The sequence below is a fragment of the Geotrypetes seraphini genome, chromosome 2, assembly GCF_902459505.1.
Source record: "Geotrypetes seraphini chromosome 2, aGeoSer1.1, whole genome shotgun sequence".
Taxonomy (NCBI): domain Eukaryota; kingdom Metazoa; phylum Chordata; class Amphibia; order Gymnophiona; family Dermophiidae; genus Geotrypetes; species Geotrypetes seraphini.
The window spans coordinates 476,385,337-476,408,325 of NC_047085.1; the positions used below are offsets into that span (position 1 = coordinate 476,385,337).

Below are 22,989 nucleotides of genomic sequence, written 5' to 3' on the forward strand. Positions count from 1 at the left end.
GTGCGTTCTCCGGTTTGCGAATTAACTTTGATAAATCGGAGGCCTTAGTGGTCCACTCGCAGTGTGCGGCGCGCCACGATCCTACTTTTCCATTAAAATGGTCTGGGGGCCCGCTTAAATACCTGGGGGTTTATCTGCATGCGGACTCTCGGGTGGTTTATAGAAGAAACGTGGTGGATAAATTGGATGCGATTAGAATGCTTTGCAAGAGGTGGATGGACTTTCCGATTTCTTTTCTCGGTCGTATTGCTCTTATTAAGATGGTCCTCTTGCCAAAGTTGCTCTATCCTCTGCAAATGGCGCCCCTGTGGGTTACCTCTCGGGATTTACGGGTGTATAAAGGTATTGTTTCTTCTTTTATATGGCGCTCTCGGCGGGCGCGAATTGGCTATCTTAAGCTTGTGAGGGAGCGCTCACAGGGGGGTGTAAATCTCCCGGACCTTCGGCTTTATAACGTGGCAGCTCTACTTCGGTGGGTGCATGAAGTTTACTCGGGCGCAACTAAGTTTGCCCCGACGGGGTTCTGGTCCCTGCTGGCGGCTCTGGTGTCGGTGTTTAACATTCTGAGACCGGGGGCCGGCCCTTGTGCCTCCTTGCTACGGCCCTTGCACAGCGCGTGGTGCTGGTAGCGCAGGGAGATGGGGGGCTCATCGGGCCTCTCCCCCTTTCTGGAGTTTGTGGCTAATCCTGCCTTCCCGGCAGGTAAACATGCTTTTTTTGCACGAGCTCGTCAGTCCGGGTGTCGCTTTGTCGGTCAGATTGTCGCGGTGGGTTCAGGATGACTTCCTAGTTTTCAATCTTGTCAGGATCACTGGCCCTGGCGGTTGGGGTCAGAATTATTCTATCTACAAATCCGTAGTTACTGTTCCTCGCTCCGGTTGCCGACAGGGCAGATGCCTACTTTCTCTCCATTAGATGAGGCTTTTCTCTCCCTCTCGCTAGAGTTTAACACGTTGTCGGCCTGGTACAAGCTAGGGAGGACCTGGAAGCCTGCGGAAGTTTTTCTGTCTAGGATGGCGGAGGCTTGGAGTTCTGAGTTGGGAGAGGAGGTCACGGTTGACGACTTGTCTGTGTTTTGTGGAAGGTGCCGCGGCGACCCCTAACGTAGCTTTACATGAGATTCATATTAAGATCTTGCACAAGGCTTATATAACTCGATGCGCAGGGAATGCTATGGGCCTGTGGCCTGATGCTTTTTGCACCCGGTGCCCTGCTTTCAGAGGCACGATGGTGCATCATTTTTTGGAATGCTCTTTTGTGGGACCACTGTGGGTGCGGGTGCTTCGGGAGCTGGATGATGTTCTGGGGCGATCTTTGGAGTGGTCATACAGGACTCTGCTGCTTGGTGTCACAGGTCCCTTGGTTGAGGCTGGGATTTGCGAACCTTCGCGACGCTTTGTGTTGGTGGCACTAGGGCTAACCAAGAAGCTCATTTTGCAACATTGGGTAGGAGGGGTAGGCCCTACGTTCCAGCAATGGAGAGCTAGTATGTCTCAGATGGCGATTTGGGAGAGGCAGCGCAAAAAAGACGCCACTAGTTGGCATTCAGTGGCTTATTTGTAGTGCTGGAGCTCTTTCTGACTGGGCCCGATTTCTAGGATGCAGAGGGGTGGGTAGGGGAGGGCGGGGGGAGGGAGGGGGGTTGCTTTTTTGTAGTTTTCTTTGAAAAAAACAAAATGTAGGACTTTTCACGAGAGGTCCCTGTCTGATTACTTGACTTTTTGTCTAGCTGCATTGCTCATCTGTATTATTGTTTTTATGTGACTTTTTTTTTTTTTTTAAATCTTTATTCCTTTTTATTTCTTTCAACAAGTGTACAGTATTATTACAATTAATTTACATAACACACTTGGCATTCTTAAACAATATTATTATACATGTTTTTATTCCCCCCCACCTCCCACCCTTTTCCATATCAATAAAATATTCCTTCCAAATTTATATATAATTATACATCCCTTTTTGATAATACAATTAATCTGACATGAAATCTGTCCCTCCCCCATCCTTCTTCCTCAAACACTTTAAACATTTTATTATACCCAGTAATGCACAACAATAAATATCCCATCCTATTACATATATCTCCTTATTTTTCATAACAACATATTTCCAATATTTTTCCCTCCCTATCCCTCCCATCCCATCCCATTTCTATATATTATCCCCTAAGGAAAAAGAATAAACTTTACTCGTTATAATATTCAATTAATGGCCTCCACACCTCTTGAAATCTTTTAAAATACCCCCTCTGTTTCGCAAGAAATCTTTCCATCTTATACATATGACAAACTGAGTTCCACCAAAAATTACAATTCAATCTAGAACAGTCTTTCCAATTAGTTGTTTTTTGTTGAATTCCCACTCCCGTAAGAATCAACAATAATTTATTGTTTGCTGCAGATATTTGGCATTTGGCCCTCATACACATTCCAAAAATCACTGTGTCATAGGATAAAGCCACATGACTCTCCATCAACATATTAACTTGATCCCATATTGATATCCAAAATGCCTGAATACATGGACAATAAAATAAAAGATGGTCTAGAGTTCCAACTTCAATTTTACAATGCCAGCATCTATTAGACTTAGAGCAATCTAATTTTTGTAATCTAGTAGGGGTCCAGAATGCTCTATGCAACAAAAAGAACCATGTTTGCCTAATAGATGCTGACATCGTACCTTTAATTCTCCAAGACCAAATACGTGGCCATTGAGATGCATTAATCTGATGCTTAATCTCAATGCTCCAAATATCTCTTAATCCATTTTTAGGCTTCTTATTCAAATAATTAGATATAATTTTATATCACTTTGTGGCCTGGTGACCCAGAAAATCTGCCTGGAAACATAAGAATTCTAAGCTGTAATGATCATTTAAAGATTTCCATTCAGGGAACCCCACCTGAATAGTCTGCTTCAATTGCAACCACTTATAACTTTGTTTTTTATTCAGACCATATTTATGTTGCAATTGTGAAAATTCAAGCATCTTACCATTATTAATTACTTCCGTTAATGATCTTATACCTGCTTTAATCCAATCTTTCCAGACAACCTTAAACCCGCCTATTTGTATCTTGGAGTTTACCCAAATAGTCTGTTGTTTCGATTTTAAAATAGAATCAGTAGTTAATTTGTCTACAAACCTTAATGTTTTCCAAGTATCCATTAATACTCTATTGTCCTTACGTATTCTAGGCACTTTTATACCAAGCAAAAGATCAAGCCTAAGTGGAAAGATAAGTGATCTCTCCACCCTTAACCACTCTGGTAATTGTTCCAAAAGCTCTGGGAGGATCCAATACATACCTTGGCGCATGATATAGGCCTGATGATACCTATAAAAATTGGGAAAATTTACCCCACCCTCCTCAATTGGTCTTTGCAAAGACACTAAAGCCACTCTTGCAATTTTACCCAGCCAAATAAATTTAACCAGAATACTATTTAATTTTTTATAGAAAGACCCCTGAAAAAACACTGGTATCATTCCCAATTGATAGCAAACCACAGGCAAAATCATCATTTTAACAGTTTGTACTCTTCCCCACCAGGACAAATGTAAAGGATTCCATTTCTCACACAACTCTGTAACTTTTTGTAATAAAAATTTTTAATTTATTCTCATTGTCTCTTCAAGTGTTTTATTCAGCCAAATCCCTAAGTACTTTATTCCATCCTCTTTCCATATAAAAGGGAAAGAATCAAGTATACCTTTTGTACAATGCACATTTAAAGGTAAAATCTCTGATTTAGTCCAATTTATTTTGTATCCTGAGAATTTTCCAAATGTATCTATGACCTTCAGTAGACATGGGATTGTTGTTTCCGGATTCCTCAAATGAAGCAAGATGTCATCTGCATAAGCAGATACTTTATATTCCACTCCAGCACATGGAATACCCTGTATGTCCTTTGCCTGTCGAATAGCTAATAATAAGGGTTCAAGAACTATATCAAAGAGCAAAGGAGATAATGGACAACCTTGTTTAACTCCCCTCTGCAACTTAAAAGCATCCGAAAAATTATTGTTTATATATAAGCGAGCAGTTGGGGAGCTGTACAATGCTTGTATCATTTGTATAAATCTGGATCCAATACCAAACCATTCCATAGCTTGATACATGAAACTCCATTCTACACGATCAAAAGCCTTCTCAGCATCTAGTGAAACCGAAAAAGCCGGATCATTAAATTGTTTTGTTAAATAATACATCTGAAATGCCAGTCTAGTATTATTAGAAGAGTGTCTTTGAGCAACAAATCCAGCTTGATTCATTCCTATTATATGCGGAAGAGCTTTAGCCAATCTTAATGCTAAAATCTTAGCTAATAATTTACCATCTACATTTATTAAAGATATAGGCCTGTAGTTTGAAACCAATGTTGGATCTTTATTTGGCTTTGGCAAAACAATAGTTAAAGATTCTGCCATAGTGCCTGATATACAACCTTTATTCAGTTGATCCTGATATAATTTTAATAAATACGGTAATAGGGAAATTTGAAATTCTTTATAAAACTCTACTGTAAATCCATCTCCACCTGGAGCGGTCCCAACTCTAAGGGATTTCAATGCCATTTGTAACTCTTTTAATGATATAGGTTTATCTAAACTTCTTTTTATATGATCGGGAACCTTAGGACCTTCAACTAAACTCAAAAAATCCATCCCATCTTTCTCTTTATTTAAATAAGACTCCGAAGAATACAATGACTTATAATATTTTAAAAATTGTTTTAATATATTTCCAATTTGAGAATGAGAATTTCCTAACTCATCTTTAATTATGCTTATTTTCTCCTTCCTTTTCTTTGCTTTTAAATAATTTGCCAATAATCTTCCAGCCTTATTTGCACTACCATAATACACCACCTGCTGAGCAAAAATATCTTTCCTTATTAACCCAGAGGAAATTTCATTATATTCACATTTTTTTTAACAATATTTGAAATGTCTCCTGTTCCCATTTATTAACCAATTTTAATTCCAAATTCTTAATTTCTTTTTCCAAATTCACATATTGTTTTCTTAACAGTTTCTTTTTATATGCAGAATATGATATAATTTGTCCTTTCATAGTTGCTTTGAAAGCATCCCATAAAATTCCAATCGAAATTTCCTCTAAATCATTAAGTCTAAAATATTCATTTATTTTATTTTGAAATTCTGTGCAAAATTTAGAATCAGCAAGCAATGTATTATCAAACCTCCATACAGGTTTGGAATTATCTGGATCTACTAAATTAACTTCTATCCATATACCACCATGATCAGATATTACTATTGGTTCTATGTCAGCTTTTATAACTTGCTGTATCATCTGATCTGAAACAAAAATATAATCAATTCTTGAGAACGATTGATGAACATGTGAACAAAATGTAAATTCCAGATCATTAAAATGAAGAATACGCCATATATCTTTTAAATTACATACTTGTACCAAATTATCTAATCCCATTGATTTCATTATTCTACTAGGCTTTTTATCCATTATTGGATCTATAACAGCATTGAAATCCCCAGCCACCACTAAATTAGTAGTAGCCAGTGGTAAAACTAATTGTTGTAGAGATTTAAAGAATTCACTTTGATTCGAATTAGGTGCATATATATTTAGTAACGCCATTGTATTAAACTAAACTAAACTAAATTATTATTACTGCCCATGCTCATGTCAACAAGTAACCACCTTCATTGAGGATCTGCCTTAACCATATTAAATGTTGCTGGACATTTTTTATTAATCAATATTGCAACTCCTGCCTTCTTTTTTACCGCTGGTGCAAATAAACATTGTTTTATCCACTTATCTGTCAGCTTCATAGACTCTTTTCCAGACAAATGTGTCTCTTGCAAGAAACATATATCTATATTTTGTTGTTTAATATATTCCAATACCTTTTTCCTTTTTATAGGGTGATTAAGGCCATTTACATTCAAAGAAAAAATTTTAAAACCCATTTTACAAATAAAATATAAAATACATATATAATCCACTCAAACATAAAATATACATTTTTTTCTTTTTCCTTAAACCAATATATGAGTATCCCCCCTCCCCTCTTTCCCCATCCCCCCCTATTCCCATCCTCCACCCTCCCCTCCCCTAACACAAATGCAAACTTCGAAACGCACATATTACTGAGCAAAAAATAAACTCCCCACAGGCAATAACATACTCATTTTTCTTTCTCTAATCTTTCAAACAACCAACACTAAATTCTCCTGCAGTCAATCCATTCTTCAATACCCTAAATACCCATATTTACTATAATTCTTTATTATATACTTCCCCCCTCATTCAAATTTCCAAACATTCTTTCATCCTATACCTCTAATATATTTATAAAAGGATATACCCAATATTTCGGAAACCATTTCTTACAATATATACCCCCCCCCCCCAAGATTAATATTATTATTTTATTTTATTTTATTTTTTTTCTTTGTCTAACCTAAGTTTCTCACAACTTCAATGGAACATACATCACTCCATCCTATAATATTCTTTTTTTTTTTTAACCTTACATCAAAAGAAGGATCAAACATTTCAACCAAGCAGACCTCATATTTTTTAAAACTCTCATTAATTTTCATTGCATCTTCAATCTATTACAGTCTATTCTCCATTCTGCACAACTGTAACACTTGTACATCTTCATCCTGCTATTTCAGACTCTTATTCCATCTTCTTGCAGATTGCTATTTCATCTTTCTCCAATAAAGTATTTTTGCAACATCATCCTTATATCTCAGTCAATTTCAGATGCAAATTGTAAATCTAAATAATGCTCAAGTCATTTCCATCAGTCCATCTTCACATCTTCTTCTCTTTACATCAATAGTCTTTTGTATTTTTCATCTTATTATATTCTAAGTTCCCACATTTCTCCAATGCAGCATTTATGTGTCCTCATATTATTATCTCAGTCACGCTCAAATGCAAATTATAAATTCACATTAAGAAACCATCCAAATCTTATAATTGTTCCTCATATTTTCTTCACTTCCTATATGCTCCATCCCTCTTCTTACCTTGTCAAAATCTTCTTTTCTTCTTTTCTTATTGTCTCTTTAAAATTTTTCATTTCTATTCTTTAAATCGTGTTTGAAATGTTGATCCCCCTTAAACCTAACTGCAACAATTTTCTAGAAAATATTTTTCTCCTTTTCTATTTTTTTTTTCCACTTTTTCCTTCTTTATAAAATATCTTTCAATTTTCACTCAAAAATATAAACCAAAAATAATCTAAGTATATTATTTATTACATTTTCTAAATACTTTCATGAAACCATAGGCAAATTATATTGATCTAGAAATTCCTGTAATTTGCCTGCTTCTTCAAAATTATAAGTTTTATTCTCATAAGTTACCCTCATAATAGCAGGGTATATCAATCCATATCTTGCTCCCATTGCTCTCAGTTTAGGTCTTAAATCCAAAAGCTGTTTTCTTCTGTAGGCAGTAGCTTTTGCAAAGTCAGGTACTATAAAGATCTTAGAATCCTGGCATTTAAGATCCTTATTTGTTTTAGCCAGCTTTATAATCTCTACCACCTGTTGATGTCTTAGCAGCTTAAAGATTATTGGACGGGAACCCTTTTGACTATTTGATCTTTTCATCGGTATCCGATGTGCTCTTTCTATCTCCAAAGGAAAATAACTTTTAAATGGCAAGATCTTTGGGATAAAATTAGTCACAAATTGAATAGGATCATTCTGCTCAATCCCCTCAGGTATCCCAATCAGACGCAAATTATTCCTTCTTTTACGATTTGATAAGTCTTCAAAATCCTTTTTCAATGCCTCTATTTCTCTTTGATCTTTTTTACACACCAGCATCTCTGCCTCAGATTTCTCAGCATGCTTTTCTAACTGCTCAATTTTGAAGTCAACTGCCTGCATTCTATTTGTCAGACTCTCTATTTCCTTCTTCACATCTTTTATATTTTTAGCGTTATCACTTACTATTTCTTTAATTTTCTGAAGTTCATTCATCAAATCACTGTTATCAATTTCTTCCTGAGACAACGGGACCTCTGTCGGGGATACCGAATCCATTTTTGTTCTTTTTTTACTTCCTGCTCCTGAATTCACCGGATTACTTTTACTAGTTTTACCCGAAGCCATTTCTTACTTCAATTCTCTCTTTTCCTTCATTTTTCTTTAATTTTAACTGCCAAAATCTTAATAAAATTTGCCTGTCACAACAGAGCTAATCCTCTACCCAGCCATCTTCGTGCGCTGCAAAGTTCTAGAATCCTTATGTGACGTTTTTGATGACTTGGCTGCTGTTTGTTTCTCTTGTGATCTGTTCTTCAATAAAAACATATTAAAAAAAAAAAAAAAAGAAAAGGGGTTGCAAGTTTAAAAGATATCACGAACGTACACTTTCATATCAAGCCGCTGTCTGGGATTTTAAGCAACTATTTTCTGTATCTATTTTATACTTGGATTTCAGAAGGTATCTAAATACTTATTTGTTTTCTAGATTCTCCTAAAGAATTTAATTTGTGATACAGATTAATCTTTTGTAAACCGAATTGATCCTCACGGTTATGCGGTCTATAAGTTGATTTTATGTTATATTATATGAAGGTCACACTGGAAATGACCAGCCATCTTCTAATGTAATCCGCTTAGAACCGCAAGGCACAAGCGGAATAGAAATCACTAATGTAATGTAACTTATTCCTCTTCTACTGTATATGGGAGTAAATATATATTACATTACATTAGTGATTTCTATTCCACCATTACCTTGCAGTTCAAGGCGGATTACATCCAAACTAAAACAAAAATTACATTCAAAATTTGAAGGAATAGAATAAGCGATGACATAGAATTTTTAAGGTAATATATGTTGGGTAAAGAGTTACCAAAGGGAAGTGGAGGTCTTTAGGAGATAAGAATAGGGTGAAATTATGGGTTTTAGATAACGTTTGGTAGATAAAAGAGTATTAGAGAGATCTAAGGGTAAATAGAGTATTGGATATTGGGTTGGGATTGGTTGTGCTGGATAGGTTTTATGTGTTTTTTGAAGAGTATGGTTTTAATATCTCTCCTGAAGGCTTTGTAGTCTGTAGTCGAAGATAACAGAGTGGTGATTTGTCTGTCCAGTTTAGCTGCTTTGGAGGCTATTAGGTTATCATAAAGTTTTTTTCGTTTGATATCTTTGGATGATGAGTGAGTGAATAGTGAGTGGGATCTTCTGTGTCTGGTTGAGGAGGATTGATTTAGTCGGTTATTCCAGTAGATTGGGCTTTCTCCGTTGAGAGCCTTGTAAAGTAAGCAGTAGAATTTGAAGTGCACTCTCGCTTCTATTGGAAGCCAGTGTGAGTCATGGTATGCCTCTGTGATATGGTCATATTTTTTTAGGAAATAGACAAGTCTCAGAGCTGTATTCTGTATTGTCTGCAATTGCTTCATCATGGTCACAGGACAAGTCAGACAGAGGCCTGGGTGGGATGAAAAAGTGGCAGAGATGAGATGAATAAGCTTTAAGAAGTAGGATCAATAAAGCAATAAAGAAAATAAATGGACTTCACCTCCTGCATCCTTTTATTTTCCAATATGTTTCTGTATTTCAAAAGACACCATATAGCACATATATCCTTTTAAATGATATTAGATGTTTAGGAAAACCCAATAAACAGCTATTACTAACCAGATGGAGGGCTAAACTTCCAAGGGTGAATTGAGCCCTTAGTTGGTAGCAAAGAAAGTTATATTAGTTACGGTACTCTGTAATATATTCAACTATTTGTAGCTACTTTCATATAAGTAACTGTTTTGAAAAGTCAAGTGCTCTCCTACTTATTTAGGCTATCAACTACTATGAAGCTGCTCTTAAGATCAGTGGACAGGACTTCTTGTGTTATGATCTTGCCGAACTCCTCCTTAAACTCAAACAGTATGACAAAGCAGAAAAAGCTCTGAATAAGGCTCTGGAACATGAACCTGGTAATGTTAATTACAATTTTCTATTGATCAACATTGCTGTTGTAAAATGACATACTTTATTTGTTATACTGTTCAGTTATAATAAGTAAAAGAAATGTGAAAGATACTTTTTAATTTTAGAAAATAAAGATCACTCTTTTTTTGCTGTAATAGATTCGGCTTACTGTGAGTTTTTATAGTGAAATAGTAATATATCTCAATTAAGAACAGAAGAATCAATTCAGAATTATTTTGAGCCATAAATTTTGACATGGATTTCTTTTTCTCCAAAGATAAGCAGGATATAAGAACATAAGAATTGCCACTGCTGGGTCATCGTGCCCAGCAGTCCACTCATGCAGCTGCCCTCTGGTCAAAGACCAGCACCCTGAGACTAGCCCTACCTGCGCACATTCTGGTTCAGCAGGAACTTGTCTAACTTTGTCTTGAATCCCTGGAGGGTGTTTTCCCCTATGACAGATTCTGGAAGAGCATTCCAGTTTTCAACCACTCTCTGGGTGAAGAAGAACTTCCTTACGTTTGTACGGAATCTATCCCCTTTCAACTTTAAAGAGTGCTCTCTCGTTCTCCTTACCTTGGAGAGGGTGAACAGCCTGTCTTTATCTACTAAATCTATTCCCTTCAGTACCTTGAATGTTTCGATCATGTCCCCTCTCAATCTCCTCTGTTTGAGGGAGAAGAGGCCGAGTTTCTCTAATCTTTCACTGTACGGCAACTCCTCCAGCCCCTTAACCATCTTAGTCGCTCTTCTCTAGGGCGATGTCATCTGATGGAGCCTGCACAGGAATGTTCATTCAGATTTTATACTTCAACCTTTTAGAGAGTTGCACTGTACATGGGAGATTTAGAGTATATAGAACTAAATGAAGAAATAGATATAATAAGCATCTTAGAGACCTGGTAGAAAGAGAACAATCAATGGGACACTGTGTTGGGGTTTAAATCATATCACAATGACAGAATAGATTAGCTTGGCGGGGGGGGGGAGTTGCAATGCATGTTAAAGAAGAAATTGAATCAAATGAAATAAACATTCTGCATGAAACAGATAATAGCGTGTGCTTAGTGTGTGATCCTTATGGGCAGAAATCCCATTTTGAAGGGAAGGAGTATATTGGTAGGGCTGTACTATTGCCCACCAGGAGAGAATGGAGAGATAAAGAAATATTTACAGAAATTAGGAAAGCTGGAAAATTGGGCAACAGTATAATAATAAATGATTTTAATTACCCCAATATTGAATGGATAAATGTTAACATCAGAGAGTGCTAGAAATAAAATTTCTAGATATAATAAATGACTCCTTCTTGGAGTATTTGGTCTAGGAACTGACAAGAGGGGGAGCTATTTTACATCTAATCCTTAGAGGAATACAGGGCATAGTACAAGAGGTAACGGGAATCAGTGATAATAACATGATCAAAGAAATCTGTAACAACATTTAATTTTCAAAAGGGCAACTAGAATAAAATCAGGAAATGGTTAAAAAGAAGCTAAAAGGATTGACTACAAAAGTTAGGACTTTAAATCAGACACAGACGTTGTTTAAAAATACTATTTTGGAAGTCCAGAGTAGATATATTCCAGGTATTAACAAAGATGGAAAGAAGAGTAAATGACAGCTAGCATGGTTAAAAGGTGATGTGAAAGAGGCTATTAGAGCAAAAGAACATCCTTAAAAGAATGGAAAAAGGATTTGAATGAAGAAAATAAGAAGCAACATAAGCGCTGGCAGGTTAGATGGAAAGCATTGATAAAGAAGGCTAAAAGAAAATCTGAAGAGAAACTTGCCACAGAGGCAAAACCTCATTGTAACAACTTGTATAAATAAACATGTGGATAAAGGTGATCCAATTGATGTAGTAGTGTATCTAGATTTCCTGAAAGCTTTTGACAAAGTACCTCATGAGAGACTCCTGAGAAAATTAAAAAGTCATGGGATAGGAGGTAATGCTCTATTGTTGATTAGAAATTATTTATTGAACAAACAACAAGAAAGTAGGGTTAAATGGCTGTTTTTCTCAGTGGAGGGAAATGAGCACTGCAGGGGTATTGGGACTTGTGCTAGTTAAGATATTTATAAATGATCTGAAAATTAGAAGACAAGTGAGGTGATTAAATTTACAGATGACATTAAACTATTCCAAGTTGTCTTGTACTGTAAAAAAGTGGAAGATTGGACATCCAAATAGCAATATAGAAACATGATGGCAGATAAAGGCCAAATGGCCCATCTAGTCTGCCCATCCGCAGATACACATTGGGAAGAATAATCTGAATCATAGTTACCTGATGCTAGGGTCTACCTTAGGAGTCAGCACCCAAGAAAAAGATCTGGGTGTCATTGTAGACACTACACTGAAATCTTCTGTCCAGTGTGTGGTGGTGGCAAAAAAGCCACTGCTGTCCTTTGTTTTGATAGCATGCAATTTGGCTACTGTTTGGATTTCTGCCAGGTACTTGTGACCTGAATTGGCCCCTGTTGGAAGCAGAATACTGGGCTAGATGAACCTGGTCTGACCCAGTATGTCTATTCTTGTGTTATGTTCCTGCATTCTGCTATTGTGTGGGACCTAGCCAGTCTCAATTTTTCCATGGAGCAAGTCAGATTTGCTTCTCATAGCTCTCCCCAGCTTACATTTTGAGATAGTTATGTATGCAATTTGGCAATATTTTTCTTTGTTTTTAGCCTTCTATTGTTGTGTTAATCCTTACACTTCTGGGCAAGTCTCCTGGTATTTTTCTTTAGGGCTAGATGCACTAAAGTCAGCGATCATTGTTAAACCTGTTTTCATAGATTTAGCAACGATTGCTGTTACCAACCCAATGCACAAAACAGCTCACTGCATGTTTTTCCCCTAGATCGCCCATTTTTCTGATCCGGCCATGCAAATAAGTTAAAACCCCATGCAAAATAGCCAAGTGATTGATGCACTAATATCGCTTGACTATTCCAAATGGGGTTTTAGCGATTGTAAAAACCGACTGGACTAGACCTGTTGGTAACTATGTTTACATTTTTTTAAATGGCACAGATATTTTGCATGTGTTAGACACGCAAAATATCTGTCCCCCCCCAAAAAATGAAAAAAGTCCCCTACCGCTGATGACGGCCCTCCCTAATGACCCCAACAAATGTGTCTCTCCCCCCGAGCCAGGCACCCCCGAGCCACTGTACCCCCAAACCCAAAATAAATGGCAGGAGGGATGCCAACTCCCTGCTGCCATCCTGATGACACCCTCATGGAAAAACTGCAGAAAGGATGCCCACTCCCTCCTGCCACAAAGACCCCCCTGTGTCAATTGCCCACCTGTCAATTGCCCACCCCCGCCAATCATCCCCTCCCCTCCCCCCCTGAAAAAAAGGCAGGAGGGATGCCATGGAGGTGTTCAATGGTCTGGTTTGTTTTTTGTTTTTTTTTAATTTTATTTATTGAATTTTTCAATTTTTACAATAGTTGAAATTCAAGTAATATAATTAATTACTATATATCATTGTATCTATCATTAATACAACTTAATTTATAAACAGTATATATTATATATAATCAAAAGTTATACATCCCTCCCCTTTTTCCAATTAATGATTCTAAAAATTATACATATCCCACCCCTTTTCTATATAAGTATTATAATTGTGCTAAGAAATCTAATCATTAGAATAATTAGTCAATGGTTGCCAAATTTTATTGAAATTTTGAATGTTCCCGTGTTGTAATGCTATTACTTTTTCCATTTTGTATATATGACAGACAGAGTTCCACCAGAACGTATAATTTAATTTGGTATAGTCTTTCCAATTCTGAGTTATTTGTTGCATGGCGACTCCTGTCAATATTAATAGTAGTTTATTATTGTTTACTGAGATCGGACTCTGAGTTCTCATTGCAGTTCCAAATAATACAGTGTCATATGAGAGTCCTACATGATTTTCTAGTAATTTGTTAATTTGGGGCCAAATCATATTCCAAAAGGCATTTACACAGGGACAAAAAAAAATTAGATGATCTAACGTCCCTATTTCTATTTTACAATGCCAGCATCTATTGGATCTAGTATTATCTATCTTTTGCAAGCGCGTAGGGGTCCATAACACTCTATGTAATAAAAACATCCATGTTTGACTCATAGATGCTGACTTTGTAGATCTTAATCTCCAGGACCAAAATCGTGGCCATTGAGACGCAGAAATTGTTTGTCCAATCTCAATACTCCAAATATCCCTAAGACCAGTTTTCTTTTTTTTATTTAAAAATCCATATATCAATTTGTACCATTTTGCGGCTTGGTGACCCAAGAAATCCGCCTGGAAACATAAAACCTGCAGACTATATTGAGTATTAAGATTTTTCCATTCAGGGAACCCTACCTGAATGGCCTGCTTCAATTGCATCCATTTAAAATATTGTGATTTATTTAAGCCAAATTTATTTTGCAATTGTGAAAAACTAAGCAGTGAACCTTCTGAAATGACATCATTTAATGTTCGTATACCTGCACTTATCCATTGTTTCCAGACGATCTTAAATCCGCCAATTTTGATCCTGGAGTTTACCCAAATAGATTGATTTAGTGATTTACAAATTGGATCTGGTGATAGGTTATTTATATATCTTAATGTTTTCCAAGTGTCTAATAATATTCTGTTTTCTTTGTATCTTCTAGGCATTGTTATACTAATTAAATGATCTAAATGTAATGGGAACAGGAGCCGCCATTCTAAATATAGCCAATCTGGTACATTCTCCATGAGATCTGGGAGGATCCAATACATACCCTGTCTTAGAATATAGGCTTGATGGTACCTATAAAAATTTGGAAAATTTACCCCTCCCTCCATAATTGGTCTTTGTAAAGATACTAAAGCAATTCTGGGTCTTTTCCCAAACCAAACAAATTTTGTAATAATATTGTTTAATTTTTTATAAAAGGACCCCTGAAAAAATATTGGTATCATACTCATTTGATAACAAACCACAGGCAATATCATCATTTTAATTGTTTGAATTCTTCCCCACCATGAAAGATGTAAAGGATTCCATTGTTCACACATTTCTGTAATTTTTTTCAATAAAAGTTTTTCATTTTCTTTGACTGTATCATCAATTGTATTTTTGATCATAATTCCTAAATATTTTAATCCTTCCTCTTTCCATATAAATGAATATGAATCAAATAATCCTTTGGTGCAGTGAACATTAATTGGAAGAATTTCTGATTTACTCCAATTAATTTTATATCCAGAGAATTTTCCAAATTCCTCTAGAAGATTAAGTAAATTTGGAATAGTAATCCCCGGTTCTCTCAAATATAATAAGATATCATCTGCATATGCAGAAAGTTTATATTCCCAGTAAGAAAATGGGATTCCCCTTATCTCCTTAGTTTGATTAATTGCAATTAACAAGGGTTCTAGAACAATATCAAAAAGTAAGGGAGACAAAGGACATCCTTGTCTAACTCCCCTTTGCAAATTAAATTTATCTGATAAATTGTTATTTATATATAATCTTGCACCAGGAGAGCTATACAATGTCTGAATCATTTTAATAAAACCGGGTCCTATTCCAAACCATTCTAGAGATTGATACATAAATTTCCATTCTACTCTATCAAATGCTTTTTCTGCATCCAAAGATAGCATAAAAGTTGGATCATTCATATTTTTTGCTAAATTTAAAGAGTGAAATGCTAATCTGGTGTTATGTGATGAGTGTCTTTTAGCAATAAATCCTGTTTGATGTACATCAATAATGAAAGGAAGAGCTTTTGCCAATCTTATTGCTAGTACTTTAGAAATTAATTTACCATCTACATTTAATAAGGAAATAGGCCTGTAATTTGAAACCAAGGTAGGATCTTTGTTTGGTTTTGGTAAGACAATAATTAATGAATCAGCCATAGTACCTGATATATTTCCATTATTCATTTGATATTGAAACAATTTTAATAGATATGGTAAAATAATGTTTTGAAATGATTTATAAAATTCAACCGTATAACCATCACCACCCGGAGCGGATCCAACTCTAAGAGACTTCAATGCTGATTCTATTTCTTTTAAAGATATAGGTTCTTCTAAACTTCTTTTTATATGATCTGGAACATTTGGTCCAATAAATGAATTTAAAAATTTTTGTCCATCTTGTTCTTTATTTTCATAAGATTCAGAAGAATATAAATCTTTATAAAAATCAAGAAATTGTCTTAAAATGTCTTTATTGTTAGTGTGTGTATTACCTTGTATATCTTTAATTGCAATAATCTTGGATTTTCTTTTTTTTGCTTTAAGGAAATTTGCCAATAATTTTCCAGCTTTATTTGAATTTCCGTAAAATTGAACTTGTCTATTAAATAAATCTTTTCTCACAAATTGAGAAGAAATCTCATTATATTTAACTTTTAATTTTAATAAATCTTGTAATGTTTTATTTTCCCATTTTTCAATTAATTTATTTTCTAATAATTTAATTTGTTTTCCTAATTCAAGAAATTGTTTTTTATGTTGTTTATTAATATATGCTGAATATGAAATAATATTCCCTCTCATTGTTGCTTTAAAAGCGTCCCATAAAATCTCAGCATTAATATTATCTGAATCATTAATTTGAAAAAATTCTTGTATTTTTAATTTAAATTCTTCGAGAAAATTTGAATCCGCTAAAAAAGTATTATTAAATCTCCAAATTGAATTTAAATGTTCAATATCATAATTTTGAAGATTAATCCACACACCAGCATGATCCGAAATTATAATAGGATCTATAACTGCTTTTATCACACGCTGCGCTAGGTTATTAGAAACAAATATATAATCAATTCGTGAAAAGGATTTGTGGACCTGAGAACAAAAAGAAAATTCCTGATCATTAAAATGAAGAATACGCCATATATCTACTAAATCACAAGATTGAATCAAATTATCTAAGCCTAATGATTTCATAATTCTACTTGGTTTTTTATCCAAAATTGGATCCATTACAGCATTGAAATCTCCTGCTACTATTAAATTAGATGTAGCCAGTGGTAAAAGTAATTGTTGAATTTGTTTGAAAAACTCCATTTGATTCGTATTAGGAGCATATAAATTGAATAAATTCATGGTTGTATTTCCCAGATCCATTTCGACATGCACCCATCTACCTAAGGGGTCATAATTTATTAATTTGAAATTCGCATTGCATTTTTTGTTTATCAGAATAGCCACTCCAGCTTTTTTCTTTAAAGCCGGTGCAAATAAACATTTAGAAATCCAACCCCCAGATAATTTTTTAGATTCAGTTTCAGAAAGATGGGTCTCTTGTATGAAGTAGATATCCGATTTTTTTTTTTTTTTTCCATTATTTTTTATTTTCAAATTTTACATAAAGTGTACAAAATATTAAAATACAATTGATAAATACATAGTATCACTTTTATATCTAATACATTATATATCTAAATTTGATTTTCCCCCTCACCCTCCCCCCACCCTTTTATTACTTTAATATATAATATTTTTAATTTTCAAATTTTATAGAAAGTGTACAACATGTTAGAATACAATTGATGAATATTCAATAACATTTTTATATCTAATACAATATGTTCTAAATAAATTTTATCCCCTCTCCCTCCCCCCACCCTTCTATTACTTTTCATTCATACATTACATATTGTATAATATATTATAACATATTATGTAGAAATTATTTTCTTTACCCCCCCTCTATGTGTGTCATAAAAAAGATCCTTAAAAGAAGAAAAGAAGAAGAAAAATCCTACTATTTATTCATTACAGTATTTTGCCAATGGCCCCCATATTTTTATAAATTTAGTATATGTCCCCCTTTGTATTGCTATTGTTCTTTCCATTTTGAATATATGACATATTGTATTCCACCAAAATGTATAATATCCGCATTTTGATTTTTAAGGAACGATAATATTTTCTTTTTCTTAATAGGATGATTTAAACCATTGACATTCATAGAATAAATTTTTATATCCATCTTATTTATCATTAAATTTTAACCAATATTCTATGATAATATACATGATTAGATCTCAGCACAATTAATATATATTGATTCCCATTCCCACCCTCTATTTTCCCTCCCGACCCTCCCACTATCAATGTTTGTCCTGGAACACACATTGGTCATGCAAAACCTAAATCCCCTCCCCCAGGCAACTAATCATTCATAAAAATATTCTCTAATTCAATACATTTCATATTTCTTTATCCACCTTATTATTCATTTAAACCTTCATTAAATCCCCTTGTATATTATAGTTCATATCAAATTTAATTTGATAAATCATATTAATCTTTTCAAGTCTTAGATATAAATAATATATTACCCCTTCAATAAATTAAATATATTTCATATATAGTTCTAATTTCATATATTCAAATTAGATATATCTATTCCTATATATATAATATATATAATAATAAATATTTTAGTAAATCATTTTATATATTTGAAAATCATCATTTATAGTATCGTAATATGTATAGGTAAATATTTATATCAAAAAGATTTTATAATTAATACCTATGTTATAATAATTTCCCATTCATTTAACCGAATCCAAAAAAATTTTTCCATTAATATTAGCAGTATTAAATATAGATGTAGTAATTCATATAAATTATAATTGGATAAATCATCTTAATATTTTCAAGTCTTAGATAAAAATAATATATTCTCCCTACAATAAATTTAATATATGTAAAATATAATTCTAATTCCATATATCATATTGTAATAATAACATTTTTAAACATCATCATTTATAATAACCTAATATGTATAGGAATTAAATATCTATGTTATAATAATTTCCACACTCATTTAATCAAATCTAAAATACATTTTTTTTTTCCAATTAATAATAGCAGTATTAAATATATATGCAATAATTCTATAATAGTATTCAATTCAATTATAATGTAAATTTATCATAACATCCAATATATTAATAATAATTGAATCAAAAATTATAAAATATTATTTTTTTTTATTTTTTTTTTTTTAAATGGATGGAATAAAATCAAAAATTAATTTAAGTCATAAAATTCAATATATTGTAATAAAATTTGAATCAAAAATTGTCATTCTTATTTTATCTTGCATTTTCTATATCCTTTCTTCAGATGAAACTTCCATTTTATTCTGATTATATGTAAACATTAGTTCCTCTTCTTTTTTCTTTCTTTATTTCCATCTATTTTCATTAGATAAATTTGCTTTATTCTGCTTTATTATGTAGACATTGGTTCTTCTTGTGTCAAAAATTCTTTCAGTTTAGCAGGATCTTGAAAATACATAGATTTATTTCCTGTAGAAATTCTCATTGTAGACGGATAGTAAAGACCATACATGTAGCCCTTTTCTTTTAATTGTTGTCTGAATGTAAGGAATTGTTTCCTTATATTTGCAGTATCTTTAGCAAAGTCAGGAACAAAAATTAGTTTAGATCCTTTATAGTTTAGGTTTTTATTTGCTTTTGCCACTTTTAAGATCTCAAATGCTTGTTGGTATCTTAATACTTTGAAGATCAGAGGTCTAGGAGCTGTCTGGTTTGTTTGTTTTCTTGTGGGGATTCTGTGGGCACGTTCTATCTCCAACGGCCATTTAGAATTCAGCTGCAGCAGTTTAGGCAAAAGATTTTCCAAGAACTGTATAGGGTTTTCTCCTTCAATATTTTCAGCTAAGCCAAGGATTCTAATATTCTTTCTTTTTCCTCGATTCTCCATATCAATTAGTTGATTTTTTAAGGCTGTTATATTTTTCTTTTCCTCTTCACACTTTGGTCTGGTTTGTTTTATTTGGTTTATTGATGTCTGTTATTGAGACTTATGGAATTTTATATTTTATGACTTATGGAAATTTATATTTTATATTTGATATATTGAGACTTATGGAATTTTATATTTTGATGTATGTGTGGGTTTGGCCAATTTTAGCCTTAAAAGATATCCGTTGTTGATGCAACGTGTATGTTATATGTAATTTGATTTGATATGTAAGTATGTAATTTGTTATAGTGTGTCTCTGAAGTGTTTTGTACGATAAATGTAAATCTTTTATTTGTATATTAATATGTAACTCGCCCTGGATAAGGACGGGTGAGCAATAAACAAACAAACAAACTCCCTCCTGCCACCGGAGACCACACTCAACCCCCCTCGTACCTTTCAAGTTGGCTTGACTGAGCCGATCAGGGCCTTAGGCTCCTCTCTTTGTATCCAGGATACAGCGGAAGAAGCCTAAGGAAGTACCTGATTGGCTCAGACACCTAAGACTCTTCTCAAATGGAGGGACCTGAAACATCTGAGTCAATTAGGGCCTTAGGCCCCTCAGCGTGCATCATATGATGCACCGGTGAGGGGAAGGCTCGGCATTGTAGACTTGGCGGCCTCGGAGAAGGAGGAATTGATCATCCCTCTTGCTCCCAACTTAAAAGGTACATGGGAGGGTGGGGGTTGAGAGGGTCTCCAGTGGCCTGCCTCCTGCCTTTTTTTGGGGGGAGGGGATGGTAGGGGGTGGTTGGGGGGAGTGATTGAAACAGGAGGTCCTTTGTGGCAGGAGGGAGTAGGCTTCCCTCCTGCCATTTTGCCATTGGGGGGGGGGTGTCAGTCAAGATGGCAGTTACCGGATGCTAGGGTCCACTTTGGGAATTAGCGCCCAATGTGTGGCGGCGGCCAAAAAAGCAAATAGGATGCTAGGAATTATTAAAAAAGGGATGGTTAACAAGACTAAGAATGTTATAATGCCCCTGTATTGCTCCATGGTGCAACCTCATCTGGCGTATTGCATTCAATTCTGGTCTCCTTATCTCAAGAAAGATATAGAAGCACTAGAAAAAGTTCAAAGAAGAGCGACCAAGATGGTAAAGGGGATGGAACTCCTTTCGTATGAGGAAAGACTAAAACGATTAGAGCTCTTCAGCTTGGCTGAGGGGAGAAATTATTGATGTCTACAAAATCCTGAGTGGAGTGGATTGATTTTTCACTCCATCAAAAAATATAAAGACTAGGGGGGACACTCGATGAAATTACAGGGAAATACTTTTAAAACCAAATGGAGGAATTTTTTTTTTTTTTTCGCTCAGAGAATAGTTAAGCTCTGGAATGCGTTGCCAGAGGATGTGGTAAGAGCGGATAGTGTAGCTGGTTTTAAAAAAGGTTTGGCCAAGTGCCTGGAGGAAAAGTCCATAGTCTGTTATTGAGAAAGACACGGGGGAAGCCACTGCTTGCCCTGTATTGGTAGCATGGAATATTGCTACACCTTGGGTTTTGGCCAGGTGCTAGTGACCTGGATTGGCCAACGTGAGAACAGGCTACTGGGCTTATTGGACCATTGGTCTGACCCAGTAAGGCTATTCTTATGTTCTTATGGTCTCACCCTGGAGAAACTGCTTTTTATACGTTGGACTGTAAGTGTAAGCATGCCTTGTCTTACTATTTACAAAGGATTAAGCCACACAGGTCTTCACCTCAGGTGTTCATTTCTTTGACCCTAACAGGTTAGGTCTGCCTGTAACCAAGATAACTATTTCCACATGGTTAGCAGCCTGCTCAGGCAGGGCTGTAGCTTGAGGGATGTGTTTCAGCACACAAAGTCTGAGCTATGGCAGTATAGGTTTTTTTTTTTTTTTTTTTTTTGCATTCCACTCCCATTGATGATATTTGCAAAGCAGCTACTTGGTCCTCAATTCACACATTTACATCTCACTACTGTCTAGAATCCTATTCCAGACAAGATGGTCATTTTGGTCAAGCAGTATTACTGAATTAATTTTCTTCCTAATGGCCATCTCTCCCACCATCCTGTTCCGTAAGCTAAGAAGTTCCACATGTGAGAATATGTTGCTTGCTTGTTACTTACCATAACAAGTATTATCTGGGAACAGCAGTCAGATATTCCCACATCCCTCCTACATCCCATGGTTGGCTTCTTAGCTTGCTTACAAAATGAGCCGACATCGGGCAGGAAGGCACACAGCTGTGTGCGGCGCAGGCAGTCTTGAAGCTTCTCAAGACTTAAAGTGTCGGTACATTTTCAACTGTCCATACCAGGCTCCATGTGAGTATATCTGCCTGCTGTCCCCATATAACACTTTTTACGGTAACTGTGCTTTTCTAGAAATGTTTGATGTGTGACAATAAGATAACCATAGCAGATGTACATAAAATAAACCCTTCTTGCCTTGGACTCAACCATGACTCAAAACATTATTTATTTACTTATTTTTATTATTCGCTAACCTCCAAAAGTCCATAGTGAAGTATTACATGTTTATTCTGCTATATACAGAGAACACTAGTTAGGGATAAGCAATTTTGCTATCTGCCTACATGCACTTTCTATTTTGTGGACTAAGCAGACTTTCACTTTGGAAATACCTGCACACATTTACATCTGCTCATTTGAACAGTTTACTATTTCTGAGTGGAAATATGTGCATACTTTTGAAAACCAAAAATGGTGCATATAGTTTCACACCGCATTCCTGGGAAGCCCTCACCTTTATCACACATACACTAGGTAAAAAGTAGGTGTAAAGTGGCACTACAAGAGTAAGGTGAGCAGTTTCATAAATATAGGCAAAATAGTTACTTGCCATAAAACACTTTAATGTACTTTGAGGTAAGCATTTTCATACACACTGAACATGCATTAGGGCTTAACTCCCTTTAGTAAACACACCCCTAGGTATTAATGGGTCCATTTTTAGTAACCTTAATGGACTGCATCTTTTAAATATTAAAGAAAGTTTATACTTTTTGTTCTTTCAGTTGGTGACTTGCCCTCCTTAATAAATGACGTCAAGTACTTGATTTTACTAGCTAAGGTTTATAGAAACAATAAGAAGAAAGAAGTGGTGGAAACTCTGATAAAGGTAATTCACAATGGACTATGTATTGAATATTCACTGAAAGCCTACACAAAATAAATTAATATTTTTGTTGAGAGTTATCACATATAGGCCGATACTCAGACTAGAACAGTGTGGCAATG

General features: G+C 34.9%; 1 protein-coding gene across 1 annotated transcript in view; it reads left to right on the forward strand.

Moving 5' to 3' along the window:
• The window catches only part of TTC21A (tetratricopeptide repeat domain 21A), a 323,520-nt gene that overhangs the window by 222,400 nt on the left and 78,131 nt on the right, over positions 1 to 22,989 (forward strand). Inside the window, exons 18-19 of the mRNA XM_033931720.1 lie at positions 9,838 to 9,976; positions 22,767 to 22,870. Coding sequence (XP_033787611.1) covers positions 9,838 to 9,976; positions 22,767 to 22,870 — 243 coding nt within the window. The remainder of the gene's footprint in view (positions 1 to 9,837; positions 9,977 to 22,766; positions 22,871 to 22,989) is intronic.